The sequence below is a fragment of the Bufo gargarizans genome, chromosome 7 (assembly GCF_014858855.1).
Source record: "Bufo gargarizans isolate SCDJY-AF-19 chromosome 7, ASM1485885v1, whole genome shotgun sequence".
Taxonomy (NCBI): domain Eukaryota; kingdom Metazoa; phylum Chordata; class Amphibia; order Anura; family Bufonidae; genus Bufo; species Bufo gargarizans.
This window is the reverse complement of record NC_058086.1, coordinates 43,796,479-43,815,760: the sequence shown is the minus strand read 5'-3', so window position 1 is coordinate 43,815,760 and position 19,282 is coordinate 43,796,479. Positions and strand designations below refer to the sequence as shown.

The following is a 19,282-nucleotide window of genomic DNA, read 5'->3' as shown; positions in this document are numbered from 1 at the left end:
CAGGGCATTCGCTGTGGTCTTACCTGCAGAATTTTGCAGTGAACATTTGCAGCAGATCACATTACAAGCCCAGAAAATAAGATTTTACTAATTAAATCTGCATTGTCCTACAGAAATACAAGCATGATGCAGATTCTTAACCCCTTAATGACCAGCCTGTTTTAGAGCTTACTGACCAAGGGTTTTTGTGTTTAGTTTTATTTTTCATTGTTGCCTTCCAGGACGTATAACTTTTTTTTCCCGTCTATGTAACCATATAAGGGCTCGTTTTTTTCCGGGACAAGTTGTAGTCTTTAATGGTGCCATTTTGGAGTACACATAACTGACTGATTAAATTTTATTAACTCTTTCTCGGAGGGAGTTTTTTACGTTATAAATTTTGTGATGTTCATTTTGCGGCATAAATAACATTGTTACTTTCTGGATAATTCTCTGGGTCAGTACAATTACAGAGATGCCAAATCCGTTTTGGTTTTCTTACATTTTTCTGATTTTTGCAGAATAAAAACCCTTTTTTAAAAAGAAGAAAATATTTTTGCATCGCCACATCCCAAGACCCATAACTTTTTTATTTTTCTTGCTACAGAGCTGTATAAGGGCTTGATTGTTTCCGGACAACTTGTATTATTTATTGGTATTATTTTGGCATAAATAACACTTTTTGTTCACTTCTTGTTAATTTTTTTGGGTGGCAACTAATCAAAAAGCAGCAATTCTGGCATTTGTTTACGGTTCTCACTGTACGGGATAACTGCGGGTCTTTACGGGCGCAGCGATACAAAACATGTGGGGGAGATTTTAGGCTATTTTCACACTAGCATTTTTGCTGGTTCCGGCAGGGCTCAGCAAAAACTCTTTCGTTACTGATAATACAACCATCTGCGTCCGTTATGAACGGATCCGGTTGTATTATCTTTAAAATAGCTAAGACGGATCCGTCATGAACTCCATTGAAAGTCTATTGTGTCAGATTGTTTCAGAGAAAACGGATCCGTCCTGGTATAGGTCCCAAGCCTGCCTTGAGTGTTCCCCAGCAGTGATGGCCAGTTCGCATTGTTCGCCTGCGAACATATGCTGGCTGCCATCTTTTTTCACAAGTCCGGCGAGGCACAGGTAAGCCCTTACCTGTGCCTGTGCGCGAGCCGGTCTGAAAACAAGTGTGGTCAGCGGGAGCAGGCAGTTCCGACAGCAGCCACCAGGGGCCTTCATCGGGCTGTTCTCGGAACTGCCTGCTCCCGATGACCGCATTTGTTTTCAGACCGGCTCGCGCACAGGTAAGGGCTTACCTGTGCCTCGCCGGACTTGTGAAAAAAGATGGCAGCTCGCATATGTTCGTGGGTGAACAATGCGAACTGGCCATCACTGCTGGGGAACACTCAAGGCAGGCTTGGGACCTATACCAGGTCCCAGCCTGCATATACACACATCGGAATTCCGCAATCTCATTTGCGGGGTGCTGACGGGAGACAGAGGGAGTCCGCTCGCTCTGAAACTACTTACATGCGGCGGGTGCCATTGCCTGCAGCATGTAAGGGGTTAAACAGCCTGAGTCGGTGCTTCTGCCAGTCCGGACTGTCAGAGCAGGAGCGCGACTTAGGCTACTTTCACACTTGCGGCAGAGAGATCCGGCAAGCAGTTCCGTCGCTGGAACTGCCTGCCGGATCAGGCAAAATGTATGCTAACTGATGGCATTAGTAAACTGATCAGGATCCTGATCAGTCTTAGAAATGCCTGATCAGTCGAAAAAATGCATTGAAATGCCGGAGTCGTCTTTCCGGTGTCATCCGGCAAAACGGATCTGGCATTTATTTTTTTCACCTTTTTTTTCAGTCTGCACATGCGCAGAACGGAAGGACGGATCCGGCATTCCGGTATTCTGAATGCCGGATCCGGCACTAATACATTCCTAAGGGAAAAAATGCCGGATCCGGCATTCAGGCAAGTCTTCCGTTTTTTTCGCCAGAGATAAAACCGTAGCATGCTGCGGTTTTCTCTTTTGCCTGATCAGTCAAAACGGCTGAACTGAAGACATCCTGATGCAAACTGAATGGATTAGGGTACTTTCACACTTGCGTTTTTCTTTTCCGGCATAGAGTTCCGTCACAGGGGCTCTATACCGGAAAATAACTGATCAGGCATATCCCCATGCATTCTGAATGGAGAGTAATCCGTTCAGTTTGCATCAGGATGTCTTCAGTTCAGTCGTTTTGACTGATCAGGCAAAAGAGAAAACCGTAGCATGCTACGGTTTTATCTCCGGCGAAAAAAACTGAAGACTTGCCTGAATGACGGATCCAGCATTTTTTTCCATAGGAATGTATTAGTGCCGGATCCGGCATTCAAAATACCGGAATGCCGGATCCGTCCTTCCGGTCTGCGCATGCGCAGACCTTTAAAAATGAAAAAAACAAAAAAAACAAAACTGATCCGTTTTGCCTGATGACACCGGAAAAACGGATCCGGTATTGCAATGCATTTTTCTGACTGATCAGGCATTTTTCTGACTGATAAGGGTACTTTCACACTTGCGTTTTTCTTTTCCGGCATAGAGTTCCGTCACAGGGGCTCTATACCGGAAAATAACTGATCAGGCATATCCCCATGCATTCTGAATGGAGAGTAATCCGTTCAGTTTGCATCAGGATGTCTTCAGTTCAGTCGTTTTGACTGATCAGGCAAAAGAGAAAACCGCAGCATGCTACGGTTTTATCTCCGGCGAAAAAAACTGAAGACTTGCCTGAATGCCGGATCCGGCATTTTTTTCCATAGGAATGTATTAGTGCCGGATCCGGCATTCAAAATACCGGAATACCGGATCCGTCATTCCGGTCTGCGCATGCGCAGACCTTTAAAAATGAAAAAAAAAAAAAAAAACGGATCCGTTTTGCCTGATGACACCGGAAAAACGGATCCGGTATTGCAATGCATTTTTCTGACTGATCAGGCATTTTTCTGACTGATCAGGCATTTTTCTGACTGATCAGGATCCTGATCAGTCTGAAAAATGCCTGATCAGTCAGAAAAAATGACATCCGTTTGCATACAGTTTGCCTGATCAGGCAGGCAGTTCAGGCAACGGAACTGCCTGCCGGAATCAAACAACGCAAGTGTGAAAGTACCCTAAGGATCCTGATCAGTCTGAAAAATGCCTGATCAGTCAGAAAAAATGACATCCGTTTGCATACAGTTTGCCTGATCAGGCAGTCAGTTCAGGCAACGGAACTGCCTGCCGGAATCAAACAACGCAAGTGTTAAAGTACCCTTACTCTCCATTCAGAATGCATGGGGATAAAACTGATCAGTTCTTTTCCGGTATAGAGCCCCTGTGACGGAACTCTATGCCGGAAAAGAAAAACGCAAGTGTGAAAGTACCCTTAGACGGGCCACCGTGAAAAGGAGCCACCCAGCCTAGGGCCACTTAGTTACAGCCGTAAAAAGTCGTATTGGTGGTCAGTAAGGGGTTAAAGGGAGTCTGTCAACAGGAAATGCACTGTTACACCTTCTTTTTAATCCGTGTGCAAATGAGCTGTTAGGTGCACTGAGGACAGGCTCTGTGCTCCCTTGCTCCTCCTGCTCTCTCTCCTTCTTTAGTGTCGGGACAGGCAAGATTACTATGTAGGAGCCTGTCAATGTCAAAAAGAGTAAGGGTCTGGCAGAAGGCGCTACGGTGTACAGAGTGGCTTGGGCCCACCCTTGGTGCACTAATCTGCTCGTTTTCATATGGATTAAAAGTATTTTTTTTCTCCAAAAAAGAGCTTTCTCTGATTGAAAAGTATCATCACTTTCACCTGAGCTAGTCCTACATGTAATCGTGCAGTTTGAAGCCTCAGTGCTCTACGGACGTGTGCTGTACATGTTCTCCACGGACAACACATGTCCCTATTTATTTTAATGTGTGTATTCGCACATCATTGTTTTAGCACGGTCCGTGGTTCTGTGTTTTTACCACGGATGCATGCTCTTTTTTTTTTGTCCGTGTTTCACTGATCATTAGGAAGAGATGCTTTGAAAATTATTTTTTAGCTGCACAGTGTCGGTGAAACAAGGATGACACACGGACATCCTCATGGATGCATCACTGATCACCTTCTCACGGATTTGAGCACGGACACAGATGTGTGAATGAGGCTGAACAGTGAATTTCCTGGTGCCACACTCCCTTTAAACACCCCTTTCAGAGGTTAAATCCACAGCACGGTCTACACCTAATACATGCAGATTTTGCAACCAGATCCGCTATAGAGTTAAAAAAAAAATACGTATTTTACTCTCAGGATCAGACGTGAATTCTAGGGACTTCTGTGTAGTTTTTATCATGTAATCTAATTCTTTATAATTAACTCCTTTCTTTCCTTCCTGCAGGGGATCACCAGACAGGGACAGCACTGTAAGTCATCCCTATTTATCTACATTTTGCTGTCTAATTCTTGAATGTCCACAGTCTATATTTTACCAGTCCCACTGACTAAGGCTGGGTTCACACCTGAGCGTTTTACAGCGCATTCCTACGCGCTGTAAAACGCTCAACAAGGAGAAACGAATGCTTCCCTATCGGCATGGTTCTCACCTGGGCGTTTTACAGCGCGTACGATCGCGCTGTAAAACGCCCGACGCCCCAAGAAGTTCAGGAGCTTCTTTGGGGCGTCTTATCGCGCGTTCCCGTACATAGACTTACGGGAACGCGCGACAATGGGTGTTCGCATACTACCGGAGCCGCGTATGTGAGACGCCGGAGAATCGCTCATATAAAGCGCTCAGGTCAGTACGCTCAGGTCTGAGCCGGCTGTCAAGGTGGATTTAGACGGGGTGAGGAGAAGCAGATTGTTGGGTACGAAGCGTTCCTTCCCGACAGTCAGCCGCTCGTGAAGTGGAGGTGAAGTGCTGCATTTACATGCAGCGATCACCTCCACAGTATAAGCACAAGGGATCACTGCTGCTATCATTTGTCACCATACAAAATCAATGCTCCTGGGAAGCAGAGTGCTCTTTAGACCGTGCGATCTGCTGCCAGGGAACGATGATTGAGGTGTCCGCACAATCATTTCACCTGATGAACGAGCGTTTCCTTGGGCGATTATCGGAAGCAAGCGCTCAATGGAATGTTCATACCGATAATCAGCTCGAACATTGGGCCATCTAAGTCCACCTTGAGACAGCAAAACATCTTAAGGCTACATTCACACGACCGTATGTGTTTTGCAGTCCGCAAATTGCCGATCCGCAAAAAATACAGATGTCTGTGTTGTATCAGTTTTTTTTTTTTTTTGCGTATCCATTGTAACAATCCAATAAAGAATAGGACGTGTTCTATCTTCTTTGCGGGGCTACTGAACGGACAAACTGATCCGGACAGCACATGCTTAAAATTAATGGGTCCACATCCTATCGGCAATAAAAATAGAATGAACACGGAAATAAAATACATTCGTGTGCATGAGGCCTTGTATTGTATTGCACATGGCAACCAATCAGATTTCAGCCCCCATTTGGAGAGGCCCATTTTAAAATTAAAACCTGATTGGTTTGCAGCAGTTTTGATAAATCTTGCCTTGTGAATAGTTGCATAAATTTCAAAAAGTCACAGGTCCGTCAACTCCAATACTATAATCCTAACATGTTGGTCCAGAGGAAGGAAAGACAACTGATGCCGCCATTCCCGACTCCAGAATACATCCGTAAATTATCGTTGGCTTACCTTGTACCAAAATTTTTGTACCAATGTTATGGACCAATTTTGAGGCACTGTCACATTCTCAGCCACACTCCCTCCCGCCAAGCCAAAGGGGCCATAAGTTTCCACTTTGTATACTTAAATCTATCCCGAGTCATGTACGCCAGGATCAGAATTCTCCCATCGTATTTATTTTCACACATTTCCGCTATAAATGGTTGCCAGCTTGTGCGGAGTTGGATGAACCTTTTCTGTTTCCCGCTAGAAGGTGCAATCCTAGCTGGAAACTGCCCATTCATGCTTGGCAGGAGTGCGTGTTGATTTTTTATTAATGACAGAAAATGATACGCTTACCTGCAAATATTAATTTCCGTAAAGTTCATGGTTCCTCTTTGCTGATCTATTTACTTTTCAGGTCAATCATTTCTAGACTGTTTGCTGTTTCCTGACATGCCTTCATATACTGGAAGTCATTAAACAAGTTCTAACACTGGGAAATGCTGTTGTTTTAGTTCAGTGTTGTATTATTGTGTAGGTTATCCTCTCAAAGGCTAGGTCCACCTTTGCAACCAATTTTTTTTATTTACTGTCGAAATGCATCTGAAGTGATAAATAAAGCAACTTGGCGTTAAGTTTTATTAAAAATATACTACCGTTTTGTACAGTCCCTAAGCAGACCTATGTGTTTCTATGGTAACAGACAACAACCAACCCCTGTGTAGTCTGATCCTGCAGACATACACCCTTCAATCTGTTCCCAACTCTTATGCCAGCATACATTTGGTGAATTAGGAAGGAATTACGGGGGACATTTATTAACTTGTATACGCCACAATAGTGGCGTATTAATTTTGTCACACGTCATTTTTGCGGCAAATTCTGAGACTTTTCCAGAGGAAGGGGGAAGCGTACTGGCTGTCATTTTGCACACCGTTTTTTGGTTGTGGAAAATGGCTTAAATCTTAATTAAACCTTTAGTTAAAGGAGTTGTCCGGTTTCAGAGCTGAACCCCGACATATCTTCTTCTTCACCCAGGCAGCACCTCTGAGGTGAGCCTTTAGATTTCTCCCTTGCAAGGGCATTTTCTGCAGATCCAGTGACGTACTGGGTCTCTGCTAGACGGAGGCTGTAAAACAACTAGGGCAGCGCTAAAGCCCGCCCATTAGTGCAGGTGGCGTCACCGGCAACACTGCTAGGCGGAAGCCTCCGCCAAGCAGTGTGTAAAATGTCAACAAAAAAGCCCTTTCCCTGCGCTATACAAAGCAAGGTAGAGGAAAGGAACATGAAATGCTGCGATGCTCCTCTCAGAGGGGCTGCCTGGGAGAGAAAGGGGCTATGTCCGGGTTCAGCTCTGAACCTGGACAACCCTTTTAACCCCTTAAGGACACAGCCTTTTTACACCTTAGGACCAGGCCATTTTTTGCAAATCTGACCAGAGTCACTTTAAATGCTGATAACTTTAAAACGCTTTGACTTATCCAGGCCATTCTGAGATTGTTTTTTCGTCACATATTGTACTTCATGACACTGGTAAAATGAAGTCAAAAAAATTATTTTTTTTGCACCCAAAAATACCTAATATAACAAAAATTTGGAAAAATTTGCAAATTTCAAAGTTTCAGTTTCTCTACTTCTGTAATACATAGTAATACCCCCAAAAATTGAGATGACTTTACATTCCCCATATGTCTACTTCATGTTTGAATTATTTTGGGAATGATATTTTATTTTTTGGGGATGTTATAAGGCTTAGAAGTTTAGAAGCAAATCTTGAAATTTTTCAGAAATTTACAAAAACTCAATTTTTAGGGACCAGTTCAGGTCTCAAGTCACTTTGCGAGGCTTACATAATAGAAACCACCCAAAAATGACCCCATCTAAGAAACTACACCCCTCAAGGTATTCAAAACTGATTTTGAATACGTTGTTAACCCTTTAGGTGTTGCACAAGAGTTATTGGCAAATGGGGAGGAAATTTGAGAATTTTATTTTTTTGTCTAATTTTTCATTTTAACCCATTTTTTCCACTAACAAAGCAAGGGTTAACAGCCAAACAAGACTGTATCTTTATTGCCCTGACTCTGCCGTTTACAGAAACACCCAATATGTGGCCGTAAACTACTGTACGGCCACACAGCGGGGCGTAGAGTGAAAGGTACGCCGTTTGGTTTTTGGAAGGCTGATTTTTATGGACTGGTTTATTTACACCGTGTCCCATTTGAAGCCCCCTGATGCACCCCTAGAGGAGAAACTCCCTAAAAGTGACCCCATCTAAGAAACTACACCCCTCAAGGTATTCAAAACTGATTTTACATACGTCGTTAACCCTTTAGGTGTTGCACAAGAGTTATTGGCAAATGGCGATAAAATTTGAGAATTTCATTTTTTTGCCTAATTTTCCATTTTAACCCATTTTTTCCACTAACAAAGCAAGGGTTAACAGCCAAACAAGACTGTATCTTTATTGCCCTGACTCTGCTGTTTACAGAAACACCCCATATGTGGTCGTAAACTACTGTACGGCCACACAGCGGGGCGTAGAGTGAAAGGAGCGCCGTTTGGTTTTTGGAGGGCTGATTTTTATGGACCGGTTTTTTGACACCATGTCCCATTTGAAGCCCCCTGATGCATCCCCAGATTATAAACTCCATAAAAGTGACCCCATCTAAGAAACTACACCCCTCAAGGTATTCAAAACTGATTTTACAAACTTTGTTAACCCTTTAGGTGTTGCACAAGATTTAATGGAAAATAGAGATACAATTTCAAAATTTCACTTTTTGGGCAGATTTTCCATTTAAATTTTTTTTTTCCAGTTACAAAGCAAGGGTTAACAGCCAAACAAAACTCATTATTTATGGCCCTGATTCTGTAGTTTACAGAAACACCCCATATGTGGTCGTAAACCGCTGTACGGGCACACAGAAGGGCGCAGAAGGAAAGGAATGCCATACGTTTTTTTTTTTTACACCATGTCCCATTTGAAGCCCCCCCTGATGCACCCCTAGAGTAGAAACTCCAAAAAAGTGACCCCATTTTAGAAACTATGGGATAGGGTGGCAGTTTTGTTGGTACTAGTTTAGGGTTCATATGATTTTTGGTTGCTCTATATTACACTTTTTGTGCGGCAAGGTAACAAGAAATAGCTTTTTTGGCAGCGTTTTTTTTTGTTATTTACAACATTCATCTGACAGGTTAGATCATGTGGTAATTTTATAGAGCAGGTTGTCACGGACGCGGCGATACCTAATATGTATACAATTTTTTTTATTTATGTACGTTTTACACAATGATTTCATTTTTAAAACAAAAAAAATGTTTTGGTGTCTCCATAGTCTAAGAGCCATAGTTTTTTCAGTTTTTGGGCGATTATCTTAAGTAGGGTCTCATTTTTTGCAGGATGAGATGACGGTTTGATTGTTACAATTTTGGCGTACATGCAACTTTTTTGATCACTTTTATAAAAAAATTTGGGGAAGTAAGGTGGACAAAATTTCAATTTCATCATAGTTTTTTATTTTTTATTTTTACGGCGTTCACCGTTCGGGTAAAGTAACATGACCGTTTTATAGATCAGGTCGTTACGGACGCGGCGATACCAAACATGTGTAGGGAATTTTATTTTTTTAATCAGTGATAAATGTGTTTTTTGATTTTTACTTTTTTTTTCACTTTTTTTTTGACCCAGACCCACTTGGTTCTTGAAGATCCAGTGGGTCTGATGTCAGTATAATACAGTACTGTACTCTATATAGGGCTCTGTACTGTATTTTACTTACACTGAACAGATCTATGCTTTTAGCACAGATCTGTTCAGTTGCCATGGGAACCTTCCCCGTCTGCTCAGAACTTCGCAGACGGGGAAGGGTGAGCACGGGGCTGCGGGGGGCTGTCTGGGGGTTCTCTCCCTCTCCCATCGGGGGGCTGCAAAGGCACTGCAGCCCCCCGATCGGAGAGGGAGGGAGCTCCCTCTTACTGTTAACTTTTTCCATACAGCGGTCCGTACGGACCGCTGTATGGAAAGGGTTAAACGGCTGACATCGCATCACCGATGTCAGCCGTTTATACCAGGGTGCCAGCAATGTGCTGGCACCCTGGTATACCCACTCTACACCAACGATTATTCAATGGGAGGCGGGCGGGGGATCGCGATCCCGCCTGCCGCACCTCCCGCACCGCCCCCACCGCCCGCAACACCCCCCCTGCACCTCCCACCGGGCTAAAATCATTCAGAGGTGCGTGAGGGGGTGATAAATATATATTTTCGCCACACTAAAGTTTCTGATCGCCGCGGTCAGGGACCGCAGCGATCAGAAACTGCAGAAAGTGCAACAAACCGCAGGTCTGAATTGACCTGCGGTTTGTTGCGATCGCGGACATGGGGGGGTCACGGGACCCCCCCGCGCATTTAGCCGAGGTGCCTGCTCAATGATTTGAGCAGGCACCTTGTTCCGATCACAGCCGGCCGCACGGCAGTGATCGGAACAACACATGACGTACCGGTACGTCATGTGTCCTTAAGGACTCGGGAAACATGCCGTACCGATACGTCATGTGTCCTTAAGGGGTTAAGGCCGTTGCACGGCCTGCAGGAGAAAGCGACAAATTTATCTAGAGGCCTTATCCTCTGCATAACTTTGATGCGTCCTCTAGCAGCACAGAGGGACTTAAGATGGGTGTGAAAAACGCTGGTCTTAATAACTGTCCCCCAATTACTTTAGAGGCAGACTACCCATGGTTTTTGTTGTCTGTTACCATGGAGACACATGGGCCTGAATAGGAGCTGTAAAAACAAAACCATAGAAAAAAAAATCATTAACTCCTATTGTAGAGTTGCTAGATTTTTCATTTTAACCACACTGCGACAATTAAGTTAGAGACAGGGTCTCCCGTCCAGCAAGACCCCTTTTGTAAGGCCGGAGTTATTAATAAGCGTTACTGATGACGATAGTTTTATCATTGGGGCCCCCCCTCATGATCTGATAGTAGCCCAGAGGCCACTATGTATGTTTGCAGTAGCATGCACAGCCAGATCCAGTTGTATGTATTATATATTGTATATATGTTTTGTGTGTGTATATATATTATGCAATGTCGAGTCGGACCCCTTATACTAATATAAGGACAAGTACCCACCATTGTTGCTAGTGAGACTGCTACCCCCCATAGTCGCAACTGTTCAGCAGCAATAGGGAGCAGTAGTGAACTCCATATTCATTGTATTTTGTCTTTTTAACTGTAAATTGTTTTTTGCATTTTTAGAAGAAAGCAAATGGAGCACCAAATGGATTCTATGCAGAGATTGACTGGGAGCGATATGTAAGTCATATAATCTTGACTATTCCTTATATATTGATTTAATGTCCTTACATAATTGGGGCAAACCAAGGAAACATTGTTTGCAAATTTCCTTTGACTGCCCAGAACAGTAGGGGCAGCCTGCAAGATCTCCATGATGGACAGTTGCCTGGATGTACTTATTGCATCAGGAGATGAAACTCTCTTATTATTTGTGTTTGATTTTCCTGCGGCCAAAACATGAGATTAGAATTAGAAAATGTATTGCGTTTTATTTTACAGACTAGTCCAGAAGTGGATGAGGAGGGCTACAGCATCAGGCCTGATATGGAGCCTGGCTATATCCTTTTGTTGCATGTACTCTGGAGCTGAAATATCTAATTTTTTGCTGTCTCAGTATCTGACTCTGGTGGTTTGCTTTCAGTGAAGTGTAGCTTACTGAAGCATGTTGACCGTTTCCAATAACAACCATCCGATTTCTGTGTTTTTTTGCAGCACTGTAGAATAAGCCCCAGACTGGTGTCCTGTCCAGGACTGGATCGAATGTTTGGCTGTCTAATGACAGCCAAGTGGCCGGCAGCCTGCCTCTGCTATGGAAAGAACCATACTTGCCTAGTCCCTGCTGCTGTGGTTCTGTGTGCCAGCTCCCATGTGTCCATCTTCCGGTCCGCATCTTATTTACTCCCCAGTATGGGCAGGGTTATCTGCTTCATTGCAACCAAAACCCGGCTTCAGCCATGATTTGTCTCCTGTGGACACCAGTCATTGGCTGCAGCGGAGCAGATGATCACACCCATTCTGGAGAGGAAGTAAATAAGCCACGGACTGGAGGGTAGACCCACGGGAGCGCGCAAGACTGGAACTGCATGTTTTCATCCGCCCGCGGGGAGAAGCAGCAGCGGGGAGCCAGGTAAGTATATTCAGTGTGAGGGGCCCGGGCATATGGTAGACATTTTTTAGTCTCAGATAACCCCTTTAATAATCTAAAGAACTAATTTAACAGGGTATATTACGTGTGAAACTTGAAGAGTATAAATAAACATAAGCTAGAAATAAATATGGCAAAAAAAATGCTATATTATATGGTCAAAATCTTATAAATTATGCAGTAATTTAAATATATATACCCAAACAATGGAGGAAAAATTTTAACTTCTGTTGCTTGAAACAGAGGTCGAAAACGAAAAAATAAATAAATGTAGTATGTCATTCAGATCCAGACAGGCCTGATCATTATAGGGTTAACATTATCGGCATGTCTTCTCATCCTAAACTGAATGATCTTTAACTGTGCTTCACCTACCAAAGGAAAACACTTCTATTCCTCAAGTGAGTCTGAGGAAGAACAAGAGTCTCGCAAGAAGTTCAATATCAGGATAAAGCCTTTGCAGGCCAAAGACAGCCTGAAGAGTGCCGCCACGGTGGACGAGCTAAAAGCCTCCATAGGAAACATTGCACTGTCCCCTTCCCCAGTGGTGAGTGTCTCTACGAAACATCTGTATGGTACTAATATTATATATGGATCAGCCGTAACATAAAGACGTGAATAACATTGACTTATCTTGTGACGGTAGTGCCTGTCAAGGGGTGGGATATATTAGGCAGCAAGCAAGCAGTTAGTTTAAATTGACTTGTCGGAAGCAGGAAACATGGGCAAGCGTAAGGATCCGAGGGCCAAATTGTGATGTGCTGACGACCGGGTCAATGCATCTCCAAAACAGCCTGCCTGGTGGGGTTTTCCTAGTGTGCAGTGGTTAGTACCTGCCAAAGTGGACCAGAGAGGGACAACTGTTGACTAGGCCATGGTTGCACTTGGTGTCCGTTGCTTATTTGGGAAAGAGTTGGCACCGGGAGCTGTATGAGAAGAAGACAAGCCGGTGGAGAAAGTGTGATGCTCTGGGCAATGTTTTGCTGGAAACCTTGGGTCCTGGCATCATGTGACACGTACCTAAACACCATATGGACAAGTGCAGTGCCTGGGAATGGAGGACCTGACAAAGAGATGAAAGTGGGATCTGCCATCATGTTTAAAGTATAAAATCTTCTTGTTTCTCTTGGTTTACCAATAGTTTTCTTTATGGGTTTCTTTGAAATTTGCATAGAAAAGTGGCGTTTGTTGCGTTTAGGTTTAGTTCTGTGGCATTTCTTTGTATTATATTACATTTGTGCATTAGGATTGAATCTGTCCATATTGACTGATCTTTATGTCAGGACATTCATCATATGGATGTCCTTTTTATGAATACAGTAGCAGCTGTCACCAGGCTCTCAATGGGGCCATAGGAGAGTCCACGCTATATGTACAACCGTCCATCCTTCTCATATGATTGGTTGAAAGGGATCACATAACCGGCTCCATAGAGGGAGGGGGGGGGGGGGTGCTATTCCAATCATTACCTTACTGATTTTGGTTCATCTTGGGCTGTGTTTCCATTATGTTTGTGAACTATCATAGGCCCATATTCGCCCCGTGTGTGCCAAATGGGTGTCCTTGGCACGCACCAGCCCGTTGTATAGAATAAAGGATCCAGTGCAAATTTCAAAGGGCGCATCTGTCAGCAGATTTTCCCCTATGACTCTGGCTGACCTGTTACATGTGCACTTGGCAGTTGAAGACATCTGTGTTGCTCCCATGTTCATATGTGCTCGCATTGCTGAGAAAAATGATGTTTTAATATATGAAAATAAGCCTCTAGGAGCAACAGGGGCGTTACCATTACACCTAGAGACTCTGCTCTCTCTGCAACTGCCGCACCCTCTGCACTTTGACAAGGCCAGGCAATGAAAACATCCTAATGCCTGGCCCTGCCAATCAAAGTGCGCAGACAGCTGGCGCATGCACAGTCCATGCCCTGAGGCTGATGCCAGCAAAGGGATGGAAGACCACGCGGGCCCTAACGTGCAGCATACACACGCAAGCGCAAGATTACAGCGATTCTTCTGAGTGACGTCGGGGGATCAAGAAGGGGACTTTGGGATGCGGGACGGCATTGGGCCCCTTTGGGCGCGGCAGGGCTCCATAGATGTTAGGAACAGCCGCTTGGGCTCTTTTCAGAGGTAATTTACACTTTTATAAAAATCGATTTTCTGCATAAACTACATCATTCTGCTACATGAGATCTAGCAGACCCTACCAATGACTGTATAAGCATAATCTGGGTGACAGAATCCCTTTAAATTATGGTGGTTCCAATTAAAGGACAGCAAGCAGAGGTCTTGAAAGTCGTAAAGAATTGATACAAAATGTTTATTGGAAAATGTATAAGAAAAATGCTGAAACCGTGCGTATTCCAGTGTTGTGGTTGGATGTATGGGCACCGCTACAGTACAGGGCAGTATATATGGCATCTCCCTCTTGTCAGATCGCTCTTGTTTCTTGCAGGCTAATGCTGTGCTCTTGCTAGAAGAAAGATTACTCCTTGCGCCCCCACACACGCAGCCCTGACACCCACTTGTCACAGCTCTGTCACTGTCTGTCCCCTCCGAAACTGGAGCACTTCATGTTAATTGCTGAGGCCTGATAGTCTCCAGTGTGATGGCTGTTGTGTTTCGCAATGGCATGCACTGCTATCCAGGTGAATCCCGTTTCAGACTGCATGTTAACATTTGTGGTCAATGCCATGAAAGTTTTCAGAATTAATTTTATGGAAAACCGAATTGTTTGCTTTGAAATCCATGATAAAACCTGTGTAAAAATCTGCAAAAAAAAATAAGTATCCTCAAATCAAAACATTTACAACTGCAATGTGTGAATGGGATTTTATAAAAGCCGCGGCTGATAACAGCATCTGATCACAGCATGGCTCCCTCTGTCACCCCATTACCCACCCCTCTCATGGTACTGTGGGGTGCTGAAGGGTTACCTTGGCAGTCTGGGTCCTAACTGTGACCATCTGGCCTTCCATGTATTGATGCCTAAGGCACTGCCTTTGGCGTTATGTCAGTTTTACTGTAAGTGACAATACACTGCCATGCTGAAGTATTGCAGTGTGTTATATAGATATAGGAAGATCACATTTTCAAGTCCTCAACTGGGACTTTACATTTTTTATTAATTTTTTTAAAACACAAGCGCGCACTTTTCCATCAATTAAAAAAATTAAAATGTTATGCAACGACACAGGAACAACGTATTATTTTTATTGTGTAAAAGTAGAAAAACATAAAAATAGCAATAAATTTAACATCACCACAGTTGTACTGAGACGCAGTATGAAGTGATCATTTAATTTATAACTCGCAGTGAACAACATAAAAATAAAACTTATAAAATAATGGTCCCCCCCCCCCCCCCCCAATAAAATTAAATAAATTATTGAAAGGTACACAATACGTTAGACAAACCCCACAATGGTGCCATTTTAAAATACAAGTCGTTACACAAAAAATCAGCCAATGTATGTCTATGTCGCTAGAAAAATTAAAAAAAGTGCGGAGATGAAAAACAAAAAAAGAAAATAACTGCATCTCGAATTCCAGAATAGGTTGGATCCTTAAGAACTTTAAAGGGGTTGTCCAAGATATCAAGAAATGAAGAAGAAAATAGTCTAAAATCAACTATTACTCGCCTGATAACTTCCCTGCCTCTTCAGCATCGCTGCTCCGGTGTTTTCCACCAGTGTTTTTTTTGTTTCCCTGCAGTGATGACTTGCTCTGCATCCACGTGACCTCTGCAGCCGATCACTGAGCGCAGCGCTCTGGTGCTGGACATGCTAGCAGCACAGCTGAGCTTAGTGATTGGCTGAAGTGGTCACCTTGCTCTTGGGTACGACATAACTGCAAGAAAATAAACAAAAACCGTCATGGACCACCGGAGCATCAGTGCTGGATCGGCGGGGGGTAATTAAACAAGTGAATATTGTTCTTGTTTTTTATTTCCTGGACAATCCTTTTAACAAAGCTTTGTAATGGAGTCATTGATATAAGAGGAAGCCGTTCAACAGGATTGCAGGATTTTCTTGTCCTCTAGAACATCTTGTCTCCTCTGAATAGACCTTACTGTGACTCCCTGGATGAGTCTTTTTCACATGTACAAATGTTTGCAGTACAGAATACGCAATGTCAAAATTTACTGGAGAGAATGAAGAAAAAAAAGTACTATTATTTGGCTGAGGTGCCCTCATTTTAAAGGGATTGTTTCATGTATTTAATAATCATTTCAGTAATTAGATGTAAGTCTGCGGAAGAGAAAAAGAAAAATGTTTTTGCCATTTATTTTCTGTTTGAAAAACTGTTCTTGGGGGCGGCCATATTGGATGGAGAAGCAGATTTACCATTATCGGGATTAAGCAGCATGTTTCCCATAATTACCTGATTAAGGTGCTGAGCATGACTCGGAGAGAGTAAGGGAGCCTTTGGTATGCACTGTCTAACGTCTGTATTACACCAACAGATTATCTGACTAATTTCTGTCCAATCAGGCCAAAAGTTTGTGTGCATTACAAAAGATCTGTGTGTGTAAACGGTCATCTGACCAATGATTGGTCAGATAATCTGTTGGTATAATACAGCTCTAAATGTTAAGCTTATAAATCTGCCCCAGTGTTCCTCTATTGTTTGTGTAGACGGTGTAACTGGGTGTGTGGCAGTTGTAATAAATGGAAGCAAATGCTTCTCTAGGAAAAGATGGAGAACAGCCGCTACCTCACAGACCAGGGGACAGCAGCAGAGCTTTATGCAAGGCCTATATGTGTGTAGGCCTCCAGCAGTACAACAGAGCTGTCATCTGTCAAAAGGGGTTGTGTAGACTAGGAGCCAATAAACTCAATACTCAAGATTTGGGCCCAGTTAAAAATATATATATAAACACTCACCTGTCTGCAAACCCACTTAAACCAGTGCTGGGTCTCTGCCAAAACCAGAATTGTTGGCCTCAGCCGTCTAGCCACTAGCAGTGACATGTCATTCCGGTACATGTGACCACTGAGGCCAGACAATGGCTGCATTGGTCACTCAACCAAAGCCACTTAAAATTTGATGGGGATTCGAAGCTCCCATGAAGGTGGCCTGCCCCAAGAAAGATGGATTGTAGACAGATGAGCGCACATATTTGGGTTGGTCGACTCCAATGCCATGCTGCCCTCTAAAGATAATGAGATGACTCTGCTCACCTGCCCTCTAATAATAATAAAATGACTCTGCTGACCCTGTCCTATGATGGTAATGAGATGACTCTGTTCACGTTGCCCTCTAATGTAATGAGATGACTCTGCAGACCCCGTCCGCTAATAATAATGAGATATCTTTTGCTGGCCATGTCTTCTAATGATAATGAGATGACTCTGCTGACCCTGGCGTGTGATGACAATATGACTCTGACCCGGTCTACACAGCAAAGTAGACAAGTGAGCTGCAGCAAAGTCACCCTATTCTATGTGATCCAGTATCCAATGTAAAAACGTGAATGATGATATATAGTATGTATGTGTGTGTGTATATTTTTTTTTATATATATATATATATATATATATATATATTTATATATGTGTCAGATGTGCACCCATTGACAAATAACGCACCCAGAGAGATGTCAAATTGCTGCAAAACTCGCCCTGCAGTAATGTCTCAGGCAGATATGTAAATAATGACAGATGTGGTCTGATTAGACACTGGGTCTTACCCTAAGGCTACATGCACACGACCGTATGTGTTTTGCGGTCCGCAAATTGCCCATATGGCAGAAAAAAATAGGACATGCACAATTTTTTTTGCGGAGCAACGGAACGGACATAATGATACGGACAGCACATGGTGTGCTGTCCGCGTTTTTTGCGGACCCATTGAAATAAATGGGTCCGCATCCTATCCGCAAAAAAAACTGATCGGACACGGAAACAAAATACGGTCGTGTGCATGAGGGCCTAAAAGTGTTTCCCCTGCTGCCCTACGAAAAGGCTGTCAAAGGCTACTTTTTGGTAGTGCACCACTTGGTGAGAGATTGTTGATTGCTAGACTTGCCTCTACGACACTCTCAAAGACATTTTGCCCAGTTGACAAACTATGAGAGGGACTGAGAGAAGCAGGACGGTCGTTCCCACGAATTTCCCGCCATCTAGGCCGTTCTGACCTAGCTGGTTACATGACGGCACGCACACACAGTGAACAGCCTCTGGACGGGCCAGACAGACAGATCACCAGCAGAGAGGATCAATTGATCCGCTGACTAGCATGAGCAGCTCTCACAGTTTTGTTGTCTACCATCCAGGCACAGGTGGCACCTTCATTACAACCCCCTGTCTCTGCTTGGACCTTACTAGGTGCTTAAAAGGCACTTTCGGTGTCAGTTTCCATTACATGTCCTGCCATTGACAGCCATCCACCATTGCCTTCGTTTTCAGTAGTGTCGTGAACAAAAAACCTGGAAAACTATAGACTGGAACAGTGTTGACTTTAGCGATCAATACAGATTCTGTTTGGGATCCGATGACGCCCAGGTTCCAGTATAGAGGCCTTGCAGTGAGCGCTTCAGTTTGGCCTTTGCTTTGGAGTCACCCCTAGTAGTGATACAACGGGCACTAACAGCTCAGCCATATGTGCAGGACATATTGCCGCCACATGTGTTCCTCTCATGGCAGGACTTCCATCAGGCATTTTTCAGCAGGACAGTGCTCGCCCACATACTGCAAGGGTTTCCCAGAAATGTGTCTGCCAGATTACAACACTTCACTGCCCGGTCACCAGATGTATCATCAATCGAGCATTTATGAGACCAGCGAGGGAGGCAGCTTCAGCAACCTACGAATGTGAAGGATCTACAGGCCCAGTTGTGACACCTGTGGGCAAATGTGCAGCAGGATACACAGAACCTGTATGCCTCCATGCCCAACCTTATCTCATCTTGTATATCCAGGCTAGAGGCGGTATTTCATCTTGTGTTCACACTAGAGGCCATATCTCATCTTGTATCCAGGCTTGAGGCTGTATCTCATCTTGTATCCAGGCTTGAGGCTGTATCTCATCTTGTATCCAGGCTTGAGGCTGTATCTCATCTTGGATCCAGGCTTGAGGCTGTATCTCATCTTGGATCCAGGCTTGAGGCTGTATCTCATCTTGGATCCAGGCTTGAGGCTGTATCTCATCTTGGATCCAGGCTTGAGGCTGTATCTCGTCTTGGATCCAGGCTTGAGGCCGTATCTCGTCTTGGATCCAGGCTTGAGGCCGTATCTCATCTATGGATCCAGGCTTGAGGCCGTATCTCATCTTGGATCCAGGCTTGAGGCCGTATCTCATCTTGGATCCAGGCTTGAGGCCGTATCTCATCTTGGATCCAGGCTTGAGGCCGTATCTCATCTTGGATCCAGGCTTGAGGCCGTA

At 43.9% G+C, this 19,282-nt stretch overlaps 1 protein-coding gene across 1 annotated transcript in view; it reads left to right on the top strand.

Moving 5' to 3' along the window:
• The window catches only part of SGIP1 (SH3GL interacting endocytic adaptor 1), a 115,230-nt gene that overhangs the window by 21,872 nt on the left and 74,076 nt on the right, over positions 1 to 19,282 (top strand). Inside the window, exons 3-6 of the mRNA XM_044300886.1 lie at positions 4,363 to 4,387; positions 10,934 to 10,990; positions 11,252 to 11,309; positions 12,269 to 12,444. Coding sequence (XP_044156821.1) covers positions 4,363 to 4,387; positions 10,934 to 10,990; positions 11,252 to 11,309; positions 12,269 to 12,444 — 316 coding nt within the window. The remainder of the gene's footprint in view (positions 1 to 4,362; positions 4,388 to 10,933; positions 10,991 to 11,251; positions 11,310 to 12,268; positions 12,445 to 19,282) is intronic.